This window comes from Poecilia latipinna, unplaced genomic scaffold (assembly GCF_001443285.1).
Source record: "Poecilia latipinna isolate Pla-1442-1.1 unplaced genomic scaffold, P_latipinna-1.0 Scaffold478, whole genome shotgun sequence".
Taxonomy (NCBI): domain Eukaryota; kingdom Metazoa; phylum Chordata; class Actinopteri; order Cyprinodontiformes; family Poeciliidae; genus Poecilia; species Poecilia latipinna.
Genome location: NW_015113094.1, coordinates 62,968 through 85,836, shown reverse-complemented (window position 1 = coordinate 85,836; position 22,869 = coordinate 62,968). Strand labels below are relative to the sequence as shown.

Sequence of the window (22,869 nt, the reverse complement as noted above, 5' to 3'; positions counted from 1 at the left end):
GATTATTGTTTGTTTAATGTTGTTTTGTGATCAGTAAATGTTTGTGTATGACTTTCATTTAAATTAAGAATCTATAAATGAATTCATGGATGATTTTTTTAAAATATATAATATCTGTTGATGTTTCTCATATGTATGTTGTTGAATGTGATGATCAACAACATCAGATTGGTGACTGACTTAGTCAGTCACCAATTGTGCAAGTTCTCCCTCTTAAAAAGATGAGAGAGGCCTGTAATTGACATCATGGTAGACCTCAACTATGAGAGACAAAATGAGAAAAAGAAAAATTCAGAAAATCACATTGTCTGATTTTTAAAGAATTTATTTGCAAATAAGGGTGGAAAATAAGTATTTGGTCACCTACAAACGAGCAAGATTTTTGACTGTCGCAGATCTGTAACTTCTTTAAAAGGCTCCTCTGTCCTCCACTCATTACCTGTATTAATGGCACTTATTTGAACTCGTTAACAGTATAAAACGCACCTGCCCACAACCTCAAACAGTCACACTCCAAATTCCACAATGATGAAGACCAAAGAGCTGCCGAGGAAACAAAATTGTAGACCTGCACCAGGCTGGGAAGACTGAATCTGCAATAGGCAAGCAGTTTGGTGAGAAAAAATCTACTGTGGGAGCGATTATCAGAATATAGAAGACCTACAAGACCACTGCTAATCTCCCTCAATCTGGGGCTCCATGCAAGATCTCAGCCTGTGGGGTCAGAATGATCACAAGAATGGTGAGGAAAAATCCCAGAACCACAAGGGGGAACCTAGTAAATGACCTGCAGAAAGCTGGGATCAACATTACCAAGGCTACCGTCAGCAACACGCTACGCCACCAGGGACTCGGATCTTGCAGTGCCAGACGTGTCCCCCTGCTTTTTTTTTTTAGCCTTAAATTTGTATAAAATACCAGCAGTGGCATTTCAAGTTGTTTTATTTATTAAATTACAGTGAAAGGTTTTAATATAAAGAAAACCGTACAAGTTATTCAAAAGTATGATGACCATATTGTCTTGCATCAGATGTTTTGTGCACACAGTATCCAATAAAAAGATAATAAATCTAAAACATGACTGGTACTTTGTGTCATTCAGTTGTGAAATCAAATATAATTTTTCATGGAAAAATTGAAAAATATATAAAGTCTTGATTAGTTTATTTAGTGTCTAGTTGTAAAACTTCTGTTGCTTCTTTAACATGTTTTGTCAAAAATGTTAATAGCCATTGTGGAAGGACCAAAGCACCTGTTGTGGCTCCTGAGCTGCAGGTTGCAGACTTCTGGTCTATAGAGTTGGCCTGATCTAAACTCTGCCATCGCTCCGCTGCTCATCAGTTTATGCAAGAAATTAGTCGAGGAGAAAATTGTCATCAAATGTTTTCCATTCGTATCGTCAAAATTCACCAGAATTAATCTTTTAAGGGGCTATTTTTTTCTGAAATTTCCTCTCCCTCTTTCAAAATGGATGACAAGGATTAAATACCAGAAAAAAAAAAAAAAAAACTTTTGTACAACTGTGACCAGGAGCCCACAAAACTATAAATTGTCATAGGCTAAAAGAGTTACTATTTTTTATGTTATATTTTATGTCACATGTTAAAGGTGTGTTGCAACATCCCTCAGCTTATACCCTCTTCCCAGGGATGGAAGAAAAGTTCAGGGTCAAGATTTTTTTCACTATCAACCCTAAAAATGTGCAACAGCAATGCTTTTTACATTTACTCCTACAAAGATTTTTATATGCCAACAAAACTGTAAAGGGGCATAATTTTTGAAATATGCTATAAAAGTTCTTCAGGTCATGAAAATGTCACCAGATTATTTTGAAAAAAAGCTGGTAGTTATCCATCATTAATTTCCCTGTTTTTTTAAACAGTTCTGTGGAAACAGCTGCACAATAACAGATGTTATTTTGTGGCATCACCTTGATTAAGAATAGTGTAATTAAATGTTAGATTGACCACATTATTTTATTTTATTATTCTATGTTGGGGCATGTTGTTTTCCGTTAATGCTGCACCTGCTTTTAAAGTTGTTTGTCTAACAGAAACTCCCACCAGTTTATTTCAGTTGCACAACACAAGCAGAGGTGTTGACTTGTTTTTCGTAGTCTTTGACGAATTTCTGTGGAACGATGGCATTACCTAAGAGCTTCTAGCATAATTTTTGAAATATGCTATAAAAGTTCTTCAGGTCATGAAAATGTCACCAGATTATTTTTGAAAAAAAGCTGGTAGTTATCCATAATTAATTTCCCTGTTTTTTAAAACAGTTCTGTGGAAACAGTTGCACAAAAACAGATGTGTCACCACTTGTTTGATAATGTACCCCTTCCGTGTTACATGAAAAATGTATAAAAAGGCAATAACCTGTTCCAAGAGTTGATTTCATCAGTGGTTTATTTATTTAGCTTTAGTTTTTGAGACTTAGATTAATGTTATGAAACTACGACTAAAATTAAACAGATGTGAGAATTTTTTTTTAGCTTTAAATTTGTATAAAATACCAGCAGTGGCATTTCAAGTTGTTGTTTTATTTATTAAATTACAGTGAAAACAAACTAAAACAAGTAATGTGGTGAAAAATTGAACATAGAAGAACAACATAGTGACCATAGCTTAAACAATGGTCACTATGTGGTTGACTGTTGATGTTAATTTTCTTTAAAACGTGTTTATTCACCAGTCTCTTATACAGAAATGGTTTTTGAATGCAACTCCTGTGAGAACATGAATAAAGTAGGGTTATTGCTAATACGTAAAATATTTTCATTTTAGACGGAGGATACCTCTTAATGACAAGTGCTATAAACAGGCATTCTAAACAGGATTTTAAAAAATACTTGATACCGTATGTGTTTAAGTAGAAAATACATAAATATTTTCTAAATATTATATGCATTTAAGTTGAAAATAAGAAAATATTATCTAAATATTTTATGTATTTAAGTGGAAAATACATAAATATGTTCCACTTAAATACATACTGACACATGCCTGTTGGAAGTAGGCATGGGTCAGGATGAGATTTTCATAGAATAACCATAAGTTAAATAAAATAGGTTTCATAGTATTTAGATGAAAACTTTTATTAAAAAATATTTAACACGGGGGTGCTTAGTGGCTAAATTGGCAGAACGGGTGCACTTTGGTGCGGAAGCTATAGTTCTCAACACATGTTGATGCATGATGGGTGCATCGCTTCATCTGAATTTTGTCTTATCCAGAGTTCAATCTTTATTCTCCTTTGCAAATTATAACTTTTTTCTCAGTTAACCTCACTGATTAGATGTTTTATGATGACTACACAGCTGTTCAGTTCTAATCCCTTGATGTCCCTTCACATTGTGTGGAAATGTTCTTATTTCCGCTTTTCAATACAACCTTGAGTCCTACTATCCTTTTTCTTTAATTTGATGTCATCAAACATTTAAGTGATCACTGACCATGATCATTCATGGTTTTTTATCCAACCACATTTCTTCCTCAAAGATGACTGTTCCCAACTAGCCTTCCAGTTTTTAATAAAGCATTCAATAATTCTCAATCCAATTTTAGTAGTTTTTGTAATCTCCATTGATGTTTCTCTGCTTGACACAAACAAATGATTCAATTCTTTCTTAAGCTGAACATATTTCCCTTGGCTACACATTACATCTTGGATTAAATAAAATGTTACAAGTTAATATTAGATAATGCTGATTAATCTACCTACGTTGACCTAAAAGCGTATCTCCTGCAGAAGGCTACCCAGTTCAGGGTCCCAAACTTTTGCATGTCATGGCTTCTGTTTAGAAATCCCATTAGCGAGCCAAGAGATGATGCTACAAATACTTAAAGAAAGATTGACTTTTGGAATGCTTTTTCCTCACTTTTATTCACTGTTCAATAATTATTACACTTGTTTAGCAAAAGGATTGTTCCTACAGCCTTTTTCCTGTCAGGAACTTATTTATCTTGCGCTTGCTACACTAGATTCAGGAGAAAACCAGCTTGATGAATTTAACTTGCAGCGAGTCAGAAAGATGAGCATGGTAAGTAACATTTCAATAATTTTATTTAATATTTTATGATTTAAAAAGTTTTTGTTATTGTTAGATTTTTTTCCTCATCTTTTGTCCAGCTTTCTGAGGGTCCCCTAGAGAACGCTAGAGGCTTCCCAAGGGGCCACGGCCCTCAACACAAAGGTACTGACGAATAACAGAAAAATGTGAAAGTTTTCTGTAACAGCAGATGGCAACAAAAGTTGAAGTTTTTTTTATATCTAATATACAAGATGATTGAATTGCTTTTTTTTATCACAGAAAAGAAACAACAGTTTGATTAAATATAGTATAATTAATAACATTGTTTTTTTTTACAGTTTTGTTTTCTTGGCACAAGTAATCTGTACTGAGCATTCAGTTGATGAGGCGTTTTTGCACCATTTGATCTTGGGCCAAGTGTTGAAACGTTATGCTGAGGGTAAACACCAGAAGTATAAGGTTCATCCGTTCTACCTGCTAAGCCTCTTTCAAGTTTGAGACGTAGACTGGAGAATAAACCCTAATTGCAATTTTAGACTTTCGGAAACACTGAATTTTTAAAGCCTTGATACACTTTGTTACCTTTAACCAGTTTATCCATAGGAACATCATGTGGAAACCTAAATGACTAAATAGGACAATAAAAACTTGTCTTTGCAGTGATTTTTAAACTAATGGGCTGTGCAAAATACATATTGGTGGGTGTTGTGCTACTTTTCACATCATGTGTTGTTGCTTGTTGATGCTTCATCTGGTATAAAAGTCGTTTAATGAGAAAGTCCCAACAGTTAGTTTCTGTTACACAACACAATGGCTGTTTATCCGTTATTCACCGCCTTTACTCGGACGAATTTCTGTGGTATTATCCAAGAGTTGAGTGCAACCCCCAGGGAGGTACAGCCAGTAAAGCTGTCATTAAATGAATGCACACAACTCTTCCTTTCTGTTCCTTTTTTTATGTATCAGAAGATTTTACTTATCAGTTGCTGATCTAGTCTTACCTGTCTTTTCTTAAATCAAACATTGTGTACAAAAATAAATACAAATCATGAAGCTGCTACAGAAGCAAAAGAAAAATAGAGCTATAACAAGTTATAATGTAAAAACGTTGTTTTAACAACATAATTTTTATGTTTGCACAATACACTACCATGTTATTATGACATACTTGCATTTGGAAATATAAAATTACTCTAAGGAAAAGATAGATTAATTAATCAAAATATAATATTGTTCTTAAAATATAATATTTATGTTGTTCTACTGTGATATTACATTGTGCAAGTTTAAAAATTATGTCTGTAGAACTGTAAAGATTTTGTGTTATTAAATTACATTTTATCACCGGAACATAATGTGCAGATTAGTGACTCAGGCAGTGTCTTGTTTACAGTCCCAAGTATAGCACAAACCAGGAGAGAGACATAAAGAGACAGCCATAATGCATAATAATCAGTACCCAAAACAGATACTTGGAAATGGACTGAGACTGAACCTAATTTAAACACAGAAATCATAAATCTTGCTAAAAATCCTTCCCACTGATAAATAAATCAACCAGCACATGCACACTTCTTATTTAAAGCTGATTTAATATATTAGAAAAAGGTTTGCAGGTTTTTCCATTACATTTTTTTTGTTTCTCAGCTTAATATCTCGATGTGCTTGGAAGACTTATTTTCAACAAACAAGTTCAACATTTTCCAGTTAAAGCAAATGCATACCAGACAGAATGTGTGTTTAGATCAGTGGTCCCCAAACTACGGCCCGCCTCCACATTTGGTCCGGCCCCCTGAACAATACCAGAGAGCATTCAGATTGTTTTTTTTTTTTTTTTTCATTTACCATATTTTCCAGACTATAAGCCATTTATATGTGGATTTTTCTTCAACCACCAGGGGTCTCTTTAGCAGGAAGTGAACTGAACAGATGCTTAGAACAGATAAACGTGTGGATGTGCCAAAACTTTCTAGAGAAACTCATCCGTGCGTTTATCTTTAGTCACATTGATTACTGCAACAGCGCCTTCACAGGTCTGACTAATAAATCAATCAAACAGCTGCAGCTGATCCAGAACGCTGCTGCTCACGTTCTCACTAAAACCAGGAGGATAGAGCACATAACACCAGTTTTAAAGTCCCTACATTGGCTCCCTGTAGCTCAAAGAATAGACTTTAAAATACTGTTGTTAGTTTATAAATCACTGAACGGTTTAGCACCAAAATACATTAAAGATCTGTTATTGCTGTACCAACCGTCTAGACCCCTCAGATCTTCTGGTTCTGGTCTGCTCTGCATCCCCAGAACCAGAACCAAACGAGGAGAAGCAGCATTCAGCTTCTACGCACCACAAATTTGGAACAAACTTCCAGAAAACTGTAAAACAGCTGAAACACTGGGTGCCTTTAAATCTCAACTTAAAACCCACCTGTTTAGAGTTGCTTATGGCTAAATTAGGGTTAGAGTGCGGGTTTTGATGTCTTCAATGTTTTTAATGTTTTTATCTTTAATTTTATCTTTGTTTTTATCTCTTTATGTAAAGAAGTTTTAAAGGTTTGAGTCCTTGTCAAATGGCGGTTTAACTAAAGTCCTACAGACTCGGACAAATGTCTGTGGTATTATCCAAGAGTATCATCCAAGAGTTCCCAGCTAAGTGCAACCGCCTTGGGGGTACTGATAGTACAGGTGTGGTTAAATGAATGCACGTATTGTGTTATATTAGAAAATGGTTTGCAGGTTTTTCCATTACACTTATTTGTTTGTTTTTCAGCTTAATATCTTGATGTGCTTGGAAGATTTTTTTCAACAAACAAGTTCAACATTTTCCAGTTAAAGCAAGTTCATACCAGACAGAATGTGTGTTTATATCTTACATGGCAGACATATGCAGAGGTATTAATTGGAACTAAAAACTGAAAGCATTGTGCAACTGAGATGCATTTCTCAGCCAAGTTTATTTACTCAGCCAACGGTTACAGGCCAACCATGAGAACCTCAATACCAACATGTCCCTACTCATATGTTGAAACATTTCTGTGGAACTGTGCATTCAGTTAGAGATTGCCCTAGGGAAAAAAAACATATACTTTAGTATAATTCAAACATGCTAGTTGTATAAGTACATTTTAAGTATGCTAGGTATTAAGTGTGCTATGAAGTATACTAAGAGCATGCTTTTACCAATTTTGACATTATAACTTTAAATACACTAAAATATAATTGTTCCACATTACAATTTTAAGAAATATATTAAATAAAACTATACTTTAAGAGAACAAAATATGTATTTGCTCAAGTGTACCAATGAAAAAATATACTTTTAAAGATATTTTGTGGATAGTTGAAAATGCTCAAAAAAATATATTTTTTAATTCACTTAAAGCTTACTTCAAAAGTAAACTATTGAATAAACAGAAATTTCAGTATGTTTCAGATTATGTCTGAGTGTATACTTTAGGCTAATGAGGTATGACTTTTTAAGTGCCTTAATAATCTTTTACTGCTTTTGTTAAAATGGCAAAGAATAATAATAATAAAAAAAACAATCTTTAACTTGCAGTAGTGCAGTGAATGGGAATGTTGTGTCGTTGACCCTCACTGTTCTTTGGAAGGAAAAATGTCAGTTTGTCTGGAGTAATACTGGTATACTGTGACATTGTATTAAAACAATACTCTGTTCCTGGTGTAATATTTTTCACATTCCCTCTAAAGTGTACTTATTTTATTCCACTAATTTTCAAAAGCATATTTTCTGTAAAGTTTTAATATATTGACAATGTGTACAATTCTCTGATAGCATATTTGCAAATGTATCCTTGAAAAATGTGAATATATTGAATATACAATGTAATTTCTTTCAGCCAGAAAGTGTGTTAATTGATCATTTTACATATCTGATATGTTGGCTACAAGATATGTAGCCAACATATCAGGCTACATATCTGGTAGCCTGATATGTTGGCAGTACTGTAGTGTGTATGAAGCATGAAATGTACAGTTATATTCATAATAAGAGCAGTGTGTTTAAAAAGGTGAGTAAACCTCAAAATTCTTCAAATAAATTGTATTTTAATGAACACAAAGTAATTAAATATTACAATATTTTACAGAAAGTCAAGAAATAAAATGTTCAAAAAAATTGCAGTGTTGACCATCTTTCTTTACAAGCTCAAAAATAAACTGCATAAACTAAGAAATGCTGGAAGATTCATCTTTCCTGAGAATCATGAACTAATATTGCATAGCCGCGGTTTCTGATAACTGCTTCGCATCTGTGGTTCATGGAGTCAACCAACTTCTGGCACCGGTCAGCAGCCCAGGACAACTGTACTATTTTCCCCAATTTCCCGTTTTTTTTTTTTTTTTTTTTTGGTTTTGCCTTATGAACAACATTTTTTATGTAAACACACAAGTTTTCTATGGGATCAAAGCCCGGGGATTGTGCTGGCCACTCCATTACTTGAATTCTGTTTGTCTAGAACCATGATTTTACTCACTTGCTGGTGTGTTTGGGGTCATTGCCTTGTTGAAACACCCATTTCAATTGCATTTCCTCTTCTGCATACGTCAACATGACTTCTTCCTGTATTCTGGTGTATTCAAACTGATCCATGATCCTTGATATACGATAAATAGGACCAACGCCATAGCATGAGAAACATCCCCATATCATGATGCTTGAACCACCATGCTTTATTGTCTTCATTGTGTACTGTGGCTCTAACAAACTGTCTGTGGCCCTAAGAATCAAAAAGAACAATTTTACTTCCATCAGTCCACAAAATATTACACCATTTCTCTTTAGGCCTGTCAATATGTTCTTTGGCAAATTGTAGCTGCTTCAGCACGTCTCCTTTTTTAACAATGGGACTTTGCAGGCAGTTTGGCTTCACATAGACATCATCTGAGTGTTGCAGTACTCACATGCAAGCACAGATCTTTAATCCTCCTGGAGCTGATCACTGAGCCTTTGCCATTTTGGTACTTCTCCGAATAGCTGTTTTTCTTTTACTTTCCTGTCTTTGGCTGCCATTTTAAAGCATTGATACCATTTTAACTGAACAGTCTATCATTTTCTGCGCTTCTTTATAGGTTTTCCATTTTCTATACATCCTTCTGGGATTACATCCTTAGTGGGGTTGGGAGGGGTGCTGGTGCCTATCTCCAGCGTTCAGGGGAAGAGGCAGGGTTCACCCTGGACAGGTCGCCAATTTGTCGCAGGGCAACACAGAGACAGACAGGACACACAACCATGCACACACACTCACACCTAGGGAGAACTTAGAGAAACCAATTATCCTGACAGTCATGTTTTTTGGACTGTGGGAGGAAGCCGGAGTACCCGGAGAGAACCCACGCATGCACAGGGAGAACATGCAAACTCCATGGAGAAAGGTCCCGGACTGGGAATCGAACCCAGAACCTTGTTGCTGCAAGGCAACTGCGCCACTGTGCAGCCCTGTAGGTTTTCCCCTCTTTTATTAATTGAATTAATTAAATTAGTAGCATGAACAACAACACAAAAAAATTGGATTTCAGCAAAAATTACAATTGAGTACCAAGAACTGCTGTGTGATCATATAGCTAATGCAAAACACCGAACCTGGGTGTGAACACAGGCATGCCCAGGCCAGGCTCTGGAGTGCAAAAATGGATATGTTTTTTCTTGGAGATGCTGAAGCATACCTAAAACCAAACCAACACAGTTGTCCTAATGTGGCTACATGGAAAGGAAATGTTTCATTGTTAAAACACATTTACAGTGCTTTGTTGCCTTAAACTAATATGCAAGCCAATGTTTAGCAATGTTTGAACATTGTAAGAATGTATTAGAATTAATACAACTTTTTCCTATAGTAATATCTGTGCTGAGTTGGGAGTGGCAAAGTAAAATTTTATTAGCATAGCAAACAACCGTTTTTGTGGGAAGTCCTTTTTCTGCCGTTATTGTGCCCTAGGCTTTTATTGCATAATATTTCTGTGGTAATTCAGGTGAGATAACAGTTTTTTCAGTATTTAGTAACACGAAGCATTCTAAACCGTAAGTATATATAAGGAGATAACAGAGGATTGGCAGTAGAGAGCCAGCAGTTCTTCACCTCTTCAGAGAAGTCTCTTGTAGTCATTAGTAGAGGTAAGATGCATGTTTTTAAATAATTCAAGGTATTATGAGACTGAATTTAATGATAGTAAAAACAAAACTTTATCTGTTATACTATGTTGTTCTGTTTACCATCATGATACTGTAACTGAATGGCTGGACATACAGATTCATCTCCCGATAGTCAATCTGAATGTGTCAATGACTTTTCTTTCAGTTGTCAGAATTGATTCACTGTAGAGTGAAAATGGTGACCTATGAAATAACTGTGGAACATTCCACGGAATCGGAGAGCTGCACTCTGCCGCATGTGGACTTGAAGTTGGTGGGAGAAAAAGGAATGACCAAATCAGCTCCACTGTCTGAAAATGATAACTACAAAGAATTGGTATGCCTTGTTAAAAACTTGAATCTTGATGTTGCAGCTATGAGAAAATGCATTTTATTTGTTCTGGTGTCATCTTATTAACTTTCATTTTCTTAGGTGTCAAAATGTACTATAGATTGTGATGACCCCATTGGAAAACTGTTGCGAATAGAGATTAAGAAGAGGCCTTTATATGTGGTTGAAAACAACTGGTTTCTCAAAAATATAAAAGTCAAAGATCCCAATGGAGAAACCTACTACTTCCCAATATACACCTGGATTACTGACTGTAAGAAACATTCCTTCAATGAGGGTCAAGGTTTGTGCAAACTTGCTCATCTGACATCTCCATGCTGTGCATAAACAAGATATTTGTTTTTTTTCTGTCTGGATAGTTGAGCAGTCTTATTGACAGGATTGAAAGGGTTCATTTAAGTTGGTTGGCTTTGTTGTATGGACCAAGTTTGGGAGCTCTATGCACAAAATCGAAGGGTTTTGTGCATAGAAAACCCTTCGATTGAAATTGAGATTAGATTAAGGAGACTGGGGCATAGTCTCCATAATCTATTCTTGAACTAGCTTTGATTTGTATTTAGGATCATTTTTATGTTTGCAGCACCCAACTGCATCCATGTTTAAACCATTTCACTTAATTTCAACCATTTAAGGTCAACTGAAGATTTTGGGGTAGTCCATGGTCTTTATAATTTAATCTTTAATCTGGTGTGTCACTCGTTTTTATTTTGGGCCATATCGAGATCACAACTGTCTTGAAAGGGTTGGCTGTAGCAGAATGTATTAATAAAACTACCTATTACAAAAACTGTGGCAGTATTAATAAATAGCTGTCTCTGCATTCATTGAGTACTTCTTGAAGTTAAATATCAAACATATTTTCATCTTAATGCCATTTGAAAGTATACAGTTAAGAACTGCTGTGATTTGACTGATAAAATATTTAAGCAGAGAACTTTTTATCTTGAAAGTTCCATTTACTTGAGGGACACAAAGAACTTATAGGCGGCCAGATTTAACATCTTTGATATGTTCTTGTTTCAATGTTCTCCTTAGCTTTGATTGCCAAGAAGGAGCTCAGTCCCTCTGGTCGCTTCAATCGGCACAAAAAACTTTCTCAACTAAAGGAAACATATTGGTAAGTAGAGTTTGTATACAAATTACAGTTATACACATAAACTTCTTTCATTTTGGGTTGACTAACAAGTAAACATTTATTTGACAGATCCAATGAATTTGTGATTGCAAAAAAAAAAAGTCAAAGCTACTACATTATATAGTATGTATATAATCACACTGGGACCACAAATTCACTATCACACTGTCATAACTTTATTTTTTTTTCAGCTGGCAAGTGTTTGAAAAGGGAATACCTCACCATATTCAGGCAATGCTACCGTCTCACCTGCCTAGGAATGATCAGTTCATTGAAGTCAAGCAAGATGAGTTCAAAAAAAATCAGGAACAAACGTGAGTCCCTCTATTGCAAATATGAAGTGTTAAAATATACAGTGAGTTTTATCTTATATCAGACATACTTCTATATTTTAAAATGTATATTGTGATTCTTATTTTACAGCGTTGTTTGGAAAAAATTGAAGGAATCCACTAAGTGTTATGATACATGGCCAGATTTTGAACAGATCAGTGAGCTGATGGATTACAGCAAATATGACATCCTGGGTATGTGTCATTATGTAAGGTATCAAATTACAATGCAACTTACATATAAGAGGAAAATTGCTACATTTGAACTGGTATTATTTCACAATTCATCCACAATATAAGTCCATCTTTATCCATACATATATAGTCATGTTTTACTTACACACACAAACACACACCTACATCCCAAGAAAAAAGATGAGCAGAGATTTCCTTTGTTACAGGCTATGTCAAAGACAACTGGAAGGATGATGCTTTCTTTGGCTACCAGTTTCTAAATGGTATTAATCCCATGTTGATCCAACGCTGCACTTCCCTGCCTGACAACTTTCCTGTCACTGAACACATGATCTGCCATTACTGCAATTTGCCTCAGGAAATTGAGGTAATTAACCTTAAAAAGATGAGGAAATAAAAAAAAAAAAATCAGTGGACTAATGGTTTCTTTTACTCATTGGGGTGATGTATGCCAGATCTTAAATGTCTTCACAAATGCAAAGTTGATTTCCCGTACATCTAAGGCAAGCTCTTACTATTTTGCTCTAAAATTAAACAGAAAGGCAACATATATCTGTGCAACTACCAGATTTTGGATGGGGTAGCAACAAGAGACATCAAAGGAAAAAAACAATATCTGATGGCTCCACTTGTCCTGCTCCATAAAACAGCCGAAGATAAACTGATGCCTATTGCTATTCAGGTAAGATGTCACTTTCATGAAAAACTTTTTAGTATACATAGATATATGGTCTTATTATGGGCATAACTGTGCACTTTTTAAAATAGCATATTTTGAAAAACAAAAAAAGACAACTCTAGCAGTGTTTCTTTGAACTCCATGTTCTCTTCAAGGGACAGCATGGTTATTTATTCAAAGAGGAAAAGTTCACAATAGTGAAAGACCACATCAGTTTTTAACATCAGAATCAGAATAAGAACGCCTTATTGTCATTGTACAGAAGCACAACTAAAGTACATTTCAGTACAGCCTATCCGGAGAAGACAAAAAAATAGATGGAGCCCCGGGTGCTCCCGTCGCCCAGGGCTACAGCCCTACAGCCCTGGGCAAGGGGAGCACCGCCCTTTCAACAGATGAAAGAAATTACATTTGGTAGGATAGGATGAGGACAAAAAACGTTTTTTTTTCATTATTAAATTATTAATTTCCTCAATAAATTAATAATGTCTTAATTCAATCAATAAATTACATCTTCTTAATCAGTTCCGCAATCTTGTAGTTCAGCTTTTGTGTTAAATTCATACTTAATTTCAAACTTGCTGTCAATCAGAGTCAAGTCTTTGTTCTAATAAACTATAATTGAATAAAAATCTGCAGTTAAATTTAAAACCATAACAGCAAAACCTTTAAGAAAAATGCAAACAAAAAAATATTGTTTTAAACCTTGTGTTATTTTTATGTCAATTAATAATCAATTTCAAGCAAACAGAGAAGCTAACCTACACATTTCTTTTTTTTTTTCCTGCAGCTGCAGCAGAAGCCAGGAGCAGACAACCCGATCTTCCTCCCTTCTGATTCTGAGCATGACTGGCTGTTGGCAAAAATTTTTGTGAGAAGTGCGGAGTTTAATTTCCATCAACTCAACTGTCACCTGCTGCGCACTCATCTGCTGTCAGAAGTCTTTGCAGTATCACTGATGCGCAACTTGCCCATGGTGCATCCTCTATACAAGGTAATAGAAGCTGTGGAGACACAAAATTTTGTATTGTTTATATTAGTACTTAGTTTACATTGTTTAACTCTATGACTTTGTCCAGGTGTTTATTGAATTAGCAGTTGTGTATGTCTAAAACAAAAAATATAGCATGAAAAAGCAACAACATCTAATTCAGTTATAAGTATGCCTAAAAGAGTTGTCTTTGTCCTCAGCTTCTTATACCCCACTCTCGCTACACTCTGCACATTAATACCATGGCTCGATTAATTCTAATATCTGAGACCGGTGCTTTCACACAGGTGAGAAAGACATTGTTTGGGGAATACCATTATTTATGTCATTTCCAAATAATCCCTTTGTCTTTGAATTAACTTTTCACTAGGTGGCAGCTTCGGGTGGAGAGGGTATGATCCAAATCCTGAGGAAATCCCTGTCCTCAATGACATACAGGTCCCTATGCATACCCGATGACATTGAAGACCGTGGGATGAAGGACATCCCAAACTTCTTCTACAGAGATGACGGACTTAAGCTGTGGGACATTCTACACCGGTACAATTGATTTGTCCTCTTCCTGTAATTATGTTTTTAAACATAGAGAGTCAAAAGTACGATTGATGTTTTATTATTCAATAGGTGAAAAAAAAAACATTTTTAAGGATTTATGTTTTTAAATCCCCTTCTTCCTTTGAGTATATTTGTCTTTAACCTGTCATTCACGAGAGGACCCAAATTTGGGTCCTCTCGTGAATGACAACCTGTGAACAACAGGTTAATAAGTGTAATAATTATTAGCTAGTCATGTAGAAACCCAAAACACTTCTTCTTATGGAGCCCAGGTTTTTGACCCCATAAGTGCTGTTGATTCCCACAATATGTTTGGAAAACACACCACACATTACACCAAACATTACAAACCTTTAAATACAAGATCACCCAGACTCAAAGAGTCGCAGTTCTTTAGGCTCAACTCTGAGAGTACAAGGACAGTTGGGATGTAACCTAGAAAGAAAACACACACCAGAAAGAAGACCACCACAAAAGTCTGATATATGCCAGCTAAACAAACAAATACACAAAATATAAATCTTGCCTTTATTAGCATCAAAAATAATTACAAATTAGTGCAAATAGTGAATTTTATGAGGAGATATGAAGCTTCTCTTACCTAGTGTTCAACACTGGCAAAACACAGAATTTAGACCTGGAAAGCAAACAATGGGCATGATGTTACTTATTACTTCACTTTTTTTATTCTTCTGGTAAAACCAGCAGAACAAACTTATTGTTGTCTTGTAATGAAGTGGGTAGAGCTGTACTTTGGTTGACAGGTGAGGGGGTTGGCTTGGAGTTGCTAGGTAATAAAATTGTAGCAACAATTTAGAGGTTTTTGAAAGACATGATTTTGCAGACACCAGTACATTTACTTTTTTCCAAAAAATGGCTGGGTGTTTTTTTTTCTGCTCCAGAGCTGTTTTGAGATGCAGTAGATAACTAAACAGAAGTACAGAAACATGTAAAAAGTAATTTTTTTTCCCATATTAGTTGACCTTTGGATACAACAACAATATTGCTAAGTTGGCAACAGTGATCTCACTTCAAGGTGATGTCATGTTCTGCTTTGCTTTATGGCCGTCCCTGCTGCATGTCACATGTGTTGTTTTGAGACAGTCTGACTCTGTACCACCACATACCGGCAGATACTGTTATTATTCTATATCCTATCTGGGTTTAGAAAAAAAAAAAAAAAAAAAAAATATATATATATATATATATATATATATGATCCTTGATTGGGATGTAACGAACAATTCTGATCAAGTGTAAAACCACATGATCGGCTCGGGACATCCCTGATTTGAAAACATGGAAATATTTAAAACAGAAAACAAAAACATTATGAATCTAAAATCCAAGTGGATACAAACTGAATATTGAATGCAAATACTTACAAAATTCACAAATTCTTTGAAAATATTTAAAACGATTAATTTTAAAGTATTAGACCATGACAGTGACCTCACCAAAAATGACCTTTTCCTCACCTTTCGCTGAAAAATTTACAACTTTTTTCTTTAGGTTTACAATATAAATAAGTATCTGTATCTCAAACCACACATTCTTTCATATGTTATTTTTTTCATATAGTTGTAAGGTAAGCCTTTAATGTAAAATTAATCTATTTACAATTATACCGTCCTCCATCTGGAAAAGTTTTGTCGAAGGAATCCTAAAGCACTACTACAAGACTGATGATGATGTTCAAAACGACCGTGAACTAGAAGACTGGATATGGGACATTTTTGAGCATGGATTCCTTTGCCCAAAAGAAAAATCAGGTAGGTTCTTATCCTGTTTAACCAAGATTCTGCTTAAAACAGGATATGCAAGTGTAAAAGTATAATTTCGTTTGGCCCTGTGTCATGTTTCTTTTAATGCGCTAAGATTAGGCTCCTAGAGGGGCCCCAACCTCAACTCTATTGAAAATGTGTGGATTATTCTTTCAAAAAAGTATCTAGTTAATGAGGGAGTGGGGGGAATCCCAACATCTTAAATGCATTCTTTTAATTTAGCAATGGATAGAGTTTGAGTTATTCATCCAGTATGTTTATCAGAGTCTGTTGATGGTTACAAAAATTGCATGGTGTGGATGTTTAAAAACCAAACAAGAAACAACTTGTATTCAAGTTGTTTGTCGTTTGCTTACACCACTCTGGGAAAAAATACCTAAACTGATAATATTGCCAATATTTTGTTTATAGAGAAAGCATACTGCCTATTATATAGTAGCAAATATAAAACATTCCTCAATATTTTTATTTTTAAATTATCAGGAATCCCCCTGGACTTTAAGAATGTGAATGATCTGGCCAAGTTCGTGACTATGGTGATCTTCACTAGCTCAGTCCAGCATGCTGCTGTGAACTCTGGACAGGTGAGGTTTTATATTTTATTGATGAAATTTGCTCACCTATTCTTTTTTGATGGATAACACTATATAAATTTTTATGTGGTTTATCATTGATTGATGCATTTTAGAAAACCAATAACCAAACTGAACCATTCTAAATTTAAAGTTTTATTTATTTACACTTTAATCACTTTGTAATACTGTCCTCAACAAATGCTGACAAACCGTTGTTATTAGAAGTTGTTTGTGTTTTCTGAAATTGGAAATTCCTAGGCCAGTTTTTTTTAAAGGTGTTTGATAGTTACAAGAAAATATTGCATGATTATTCATTCTGGTTTACTTTATGATGTGTAGATCTTCCGCATTGCTAGGTCCAACAGTTTGGTGAAACAAGAAATTGTAAAGAGGCTTGTGTTGTATTATTCCATAATCCCTTACAACAAAAAATTTTTGAACACACACCAAAAAGAATATCAAACACATCAAATTGTTTAATTAATTGTCATATACTATGCCTTAAAACTTAACAATCATGGTTACTTGTGCATCTCAGTTTGACTATGGTGGCTGGATGCCCAACCTGCCAAGCACCCTGCGACGTCCCCCACCATCCACAAAAGGGGAAGCAACTGAGGCCACAATACTGGAGACACTGCCAGACAAAAGCATAACACTTGCAGCCATGACCACGTTGTATTTGCTGTCTAGGAGATACAGTGACTTTGTAAGTGGGAAAACCTCAAAACACTCTCAAAATTGTGTTCAAGTTGTGTAAAATACATTTATTCTATCTGTGTGTCAATTAGTTATCAACTGTTAAAACAGAACAGAGTTTTGTTCAGTATATTTTAAACAAATCCCTCACCTCATTATATCAGGTTGTTTCAGGTAAACATCATGCTTAAATTAGTTAACATGTATATATATGCTGTACAAGTGAAAATCAAAACATACTCTAGATTTGCTAAAATACATGCAGCTGTTTTTTTTTTTTACCTCTTTATACATAATTTTCAATTGTCTTTACCTGATATATTTAAACATCAGCAGAAAATATTGTAAGTGTATGATTTATTTCATCAGGTTCCTTTTGGCACTTACCCTGAGCATCACTTCACAGAGGAGCAACCCCTGAAGCTGATGGAAAAATTCAAAGAAGAGCTGAAAGAGCTAAGTAAAGTTATCAAGGAAAGAAACATCAAACTGGATGTCCCATACAAATACCTGGACCCAGAAGAGATTGAAAATAGTGTGTCCATTTGAAAATTAGATGATCAGACATGTTCCATATCAAATTCAGTCACTAATTCACAAAAATGAGCTAAGGAGGAAATGCATGTTTTACCAATCTTTTCTGGTGTCGCACAAGCGATAGTCTTTTGGGTCTTTATTAATAACATAAAGCACGGTTGTTCTGCAGGATGACTAGTTAAGGTTGTTTCTTGGATTAAGAAACCAGGTACCAAGATCAAGTACAATGTAGAACCTCTTTGGGATACTTGGATCTTGAGATTTGTGCTTATTGTTGTTTCACTACATAAATTAATCAGTGTGCTTCATCTACCTTGCACAACTATTGAAGTAGTTAGATATTGTTGACCAAACAACCAAAGCAGTACAAATACATGTAGTACATTGTAGGGTCTAGTTTGATTAGTAGGGCTTTTTGATTAGTCAAAGTGTAAAAACAGTGAGCATATTTGTGTGTATTGGTGTTTCAACTGAAAAATAAACACATCTGGCCTGTGGATGTTATGGTGGGGTGACGGTTAAACTTACTTGTTAGATGATCCATTGTCAGATTTCTATGTGGAGATTGCTGGAATGCATTTGCTATCTTGACGGGTGAAAATTTGAGTTTGTGTTTTTTTTTTTTAACATATATTTAAATGGGGCTGTAGTGTGGTCTTCAAAAATGCCTAGACGTTTGAAAAGGGTTACAAAAATATTAAGATAAGAAACAGAATTCAGTTGTTGCCAGAATAACATTTTTCATTTTAACTAAAAAAGTGTTATTTTCCTTTCTTTATTCAATTATTTTCAAATGACTATTGTATTGTTATGGGTGGTGGATTTACATTTGTTCTGTACTTTGCTAATTACCTAAATAGCTCTGTAAAATGTTGTATTAATTTTATGGACCACATGATTTGAGAACCGGTTCAATCAATATGGAAACAGTTCTAATATTTTAGGTGATATTTGAATGACTATTTGTTTAAAAAGTTAGAACACAATAGGTATATTATAGCACACAACTATGATTTTTGAACCATGTCACAGATATTAGATTTGCAAGCAATATAAATGCTCAGTCGAAATGAATAAACATTTCAATTGGTGTTGGGGGAAAAATGTTTTGTTTTCTTTGAAACGCCAGTTGGAACTTATTTTATTGTTTGTATGTTAGTTTATATTTGTGGATTTTTTCAACAGTATGAGCAAATTTATTGGAGTGTTATTTTACTTATTTAACTTTGTTCAAAAACTTGTGCTTTAAGCTACTCTTCAGAGTGAGCTTGTTTACTCACCATCAGTCTTCTTTTTACATAAAAAAAAATCAAGTCTTAATATTGCACCATCTTGAAAAAAATACAATCGAAAGGGTACCTCATAGAAAATTAATAATTAATAAAATTAATAAATCTTTTGCTAAACAAGCAAAAGATTTGTTCACCTGAGACTATTTCCCAAATTCTTCACAAAACTGCGTAAAATTTATCAGTTTGATAGATGGTTCTCAAATCATGCCACAGGTGGTCAATAATATTTAAGTCTGGAATTTGATACATCCATTCTGCAAAAGTATGTTTTAATCTGAACCAGTGGTCTCAAACTGCAGCCCTGGACACTTTTGGATGTGTATATTCTAAACAAACGACTAAACTCCCTCACTTGCATGCAGTCAAGCTCTACACAATAATTCTCCTAATGACCAAATATTGGAGCTGGTGCTGAAGCAGAGAGACTTCTAAAAGTTGCAGGAAACTAGCACTTTGAGAACTGGAGCTTGAGTTTGAGAACACTGATCTAAACCAATTATTTATTCATTGTATCTCTGGCTGCATTTTTAGAGCCCTGCTGGAAGTAATACCTCACTGCAATTTTAAGTCTTCCATTTATTTTGACCAGCTTGATTTTTCCTACTGAGTATTTAATGCCACTACCATGTTATAACGTAGTGTGTGAACGTTGCAGTGCAGTTTCAACTTTCAATCATATTTAGGGCATGATCTACAAAGATTAAAAATCTCTGCTTCGCTTCACCACCTGATCACCCTGATGTATACTCTCCTGCAAACCCAGAAGTTTTAATATCAGCCCCTATGAATTACCATTATGAGATTATTCCCTCCAAAATGTTTCCACTTTTATCACATTGTTCCCATTAAAATAATTTTCCAATAATATATTCTAAGAATCCCTAAAAAAAGACACAAAACATTTTAAGAATTTTGAACATTTGTGTCCTATTGTCTGTATACATCAACATTGAAATAAAAGATTGCCAAGTCATTTATAAAAAAATTACAGAAGAAATACTAATTGCAGTGTCCTCATAATGAAAAAATTCACTATCTGCCTTCTCCTTCTCCCTTCACCCTCAAAACAAAGTAATAAGAGCATGGGGAGAAATGCAGCTTGAACTAAGCACCAACCTCATCTCATCTGAGTGAATTAATCAATAAATACTCCTGTATTTATTTTAACAGTCACTGCAGTTTTATTCTTAAACAGTAGGAGACACTGGTGAGAAAGAAAAACTTATTCAAGAATAAATTCACAAACAATTTCCTTTCCCTACATCTGCATAAGCAGGGCTTGACTGATGGAAACATCAGACAGATAAGGAAGATTTCCCCTTCCTCCTAAATGGAAAGTTCTAGAACTATGCAAATTGCTGATGTAACTCCTCCTCACACGGATAGAGCCCACTCCCAACTGCTCTTATCTTCCTGTTCCCCTGCAGATGCCCATCCCACTTTTTAGTTTATGTTTGAATGAGCCAATAGAGATAAAGGGGCAGAATTTGTGTTTTTCTGCTTTCAATATTTTCGAAGGTCCTCTCATTCTACTTGTTGCATTTGGGGAGGGGAAAATATTCCCTGTCTGACTGATTAAGGTAAGTGTTTGATTTAATAGAAGGTTTCAGAATCCTGTCTGTTTTATGAAGATAAGACTTTAATTTAAATCTGGAAATTGACGATAAGGATTTAATACAATGAAAAGGCTCAAATTATACAATAAAAACATGTTCCATAAGGTCATATAGAGCCTTATTAAACAGATGGTCATGCGCGATAACATAGATTTTTTTTATTTGGGGGTGCCTTTTTAATCCATCAAACTCGATTAATTAAATTTTGACAGGTCGAGGAATCCTTAGTTTTTTTGGTCTCTAAAGTGAATTTAATCACGGTTGCTCTTCTGATACAATCATGTTTTACATCTGTGAATTAGTACAAGTTTGTTAATCTTTGCATCCCCATGTGACCTACCAAAGAATATTTGAAATACTGATGCTAAATTATGTCCAGGAACATAGTAAGTTCTCCTTAATTTTTTCATGATTAAAACCATTTTCTTTACCATAGTCAATCTCTGTGCTTGGGTCCTTTTCTAACAAGTCCTCTGTAATGTAGCTCTTATTTTGCTGAAAGTACACTTGAACTTTGCCACTGATGGATAATCAAGGGTTTTTCTGTTTTCATTTTAATTTTATTTAATTTTAATTACTAAATTAAAAGTAACAGATTTTTTACTGTCTGGGGGATCGTAGAACAATGACTAACAGAACTAGTATGACACTAACTCCAAAACACAAAAAGCATTGAGAAAAGAAAAAACAATTGTTACAGAAATTGGTTACAAAAACAAACTTCAAACAATATGAGTAAGATATCACACCTTTACTTTACGTGCATTATCCTGTAGAAAAATTGAAGAGCTGAATACACTTCAATACAGTGAATTTTAGGAAATTTATTTCAATTGTTTGTTTGGGTACAAAAGTGTAAGCAAACGTGTAAGTGAAAAGCACAATAATTGTTTTCTGCTTAAAAACATTTTTATTTGCACTTTGACATAGATTCTTACACAGGTATTTTTAAGCAACAAATTAGAGAAACTCACTTTCTAAACTCTATAGGGTCGGTACACTCACTCGTCTGACTCCATATTTCTCTGCATGCATCCCAAATAATAACATTGCATTCAAATTTGAATTATACATTTAAACAAAACTGAAATAAAATTGAAAATAATTATCATGTCCCCTCTGCTCCCCCCCAACATGTTCACAAAAGTTCCAATAATACACCTAAAATAACATGAAACACATCAGTGTGGGATTATTATCAACTATGAAAACTGAGAGGAAACTTCTCTTACTTCCCTAAATAGCCACACTGTTTTCTACCTCCTCTGGATCCAAGTATGTGTACGGCACTTCCAGAGTTTTGTTTCTCTCTTTGATTGCTGCACTCAACGCCGCCAGCTCCTTTTGAAAGTTCGCTATCATCTGCCGTGGAGTCTCCTCACTGAAGTGGTCCTCAGAGTACTGGCCAAGAGGTGCCTGATAAAATCAAGGACACTTAGTTTTTCTGCCACCGAGATGCAAATGTTTGAAACATGTAGACAACTCGTGTAAACATATAGAGCCATGAAGAAGTCATGGAGTTGCATAGTAACATTTTACCTTATATACAGGTTCATCTCAAGAAAATAGAAAACCGTGAAAAACCTAAATCATTAGGTCTTTCATATATTATAAAGATGAATTACACCAACCATTTATTTCTGCTCATATTGTGAATGGATTGAAGCTACAGAAAACCCAAAATGACATTTATCATGAAATGATAACACTTTTAAATTATTTACTACTTTAATGAGATTGACCTGTTCAAATGTTCTTGATATAGCTTGACCATATGTTTGCAAAACACACTGAAGTGTGAACACTCACAAAGTCACTGGACTGCTGGCTGAGCAGCCACATGATGGCCATGCCCTGAACTGTGGTGTTGACGTCCGGCAGTGTTTTCAGCATCGTTTCTTCAGTCGCTTCCCCTTTTTTGGTGGGAGGTGGCAGTTGCAGGGAGA

The 22,869-nt window shown here is 34.8% G+C and overlaps 1 protein-coding gene and 1 long non-coding RNA gene across 2 annotated transcripts; one reads left to right on the top strand and one right to left on the bottom strand.

Annotated features, from left to right (window-relative positions):
- Nucleotides 1-10,073: 10,073 nt before the first annotated feature.
- LOC106951881 (arachidonate 12-lipoxygenase, 12R-type-like) lies at nucleotides 10,074-22,019 on the top strand. Its single transcript, XM_015039623.1, has 15 exons — nucleotides 10,074-10,163; nucleotides 10,348-10,518; nucleotides 10,615-10,816; nucleotides 11,569-11,650; nucleotides 11,860-11,982; nucleotides 12,092-12,195; nucleotides 12,402-12,562; nucleotides 12,734-12,877; nucleotides 13,665-13,868; nucleotides 14,066-14,152; nucleotides 14,236-14,405; nucleotides 16,068-16,192; nucleotides 16,688-16,788; nucleotides 17,318-17,488; nucleotides 17,848-22,019. Exons 2-15 carry the CDS (start codon nucleotides 10,378-10,380, stop codon nucleotides 18,025-18,027), a joined length of 1,995 nt encoding a protein of 664 aa, XP_014895109.1. The 5' UTR covers nucleotides 10,074-10,163; nucleotides 10,348-10,377; the 3' UTR covers nucleotides 18,028-22,019.
- LOC106951882 (uncharacterized) lies at nucleotides 21,811-22,851 on the bottom strand. Its single transcript, XR_001425883.1, has 2 exons — nucleotides 22,733-22,851; nucleotides 21,811-22,339 (listed from the first exon to the last, which is right to left on the bottom strand). It is a non-coding gene; the product is annotated as an uncharacterized LOC106951882 (long non-coding RNA).
- Between the last annotated feature and the right edge of the window lie 18 nt (nucleotides 22,852-22,869).

Excerpts from the sequence above, each read along its gene's own strand:
- LOC106951881 (XM_015039623.1), top strand. The coding sequence starts at position 10,378 with ATGGTGACCTATGAAATAACTGTGGAACATTCCACGGAATCGGAGAGC. Across the intron at positions 16,789-17,317 it reads CTGCTGTGAACTCTGGACAG|TTTGACTATGGTGGCTGGAT; the intron begins GTGAGGTTTTAT and ends TGTGCATCTCAG. Across the intron at positions 17,489-17,847 it reads CTAGGAGATACAGTGACTTT|GTTCCTTTTGGCACTTACCC; the intron begins GTAAGTGGGAAA and ends TTATTTCATCAG.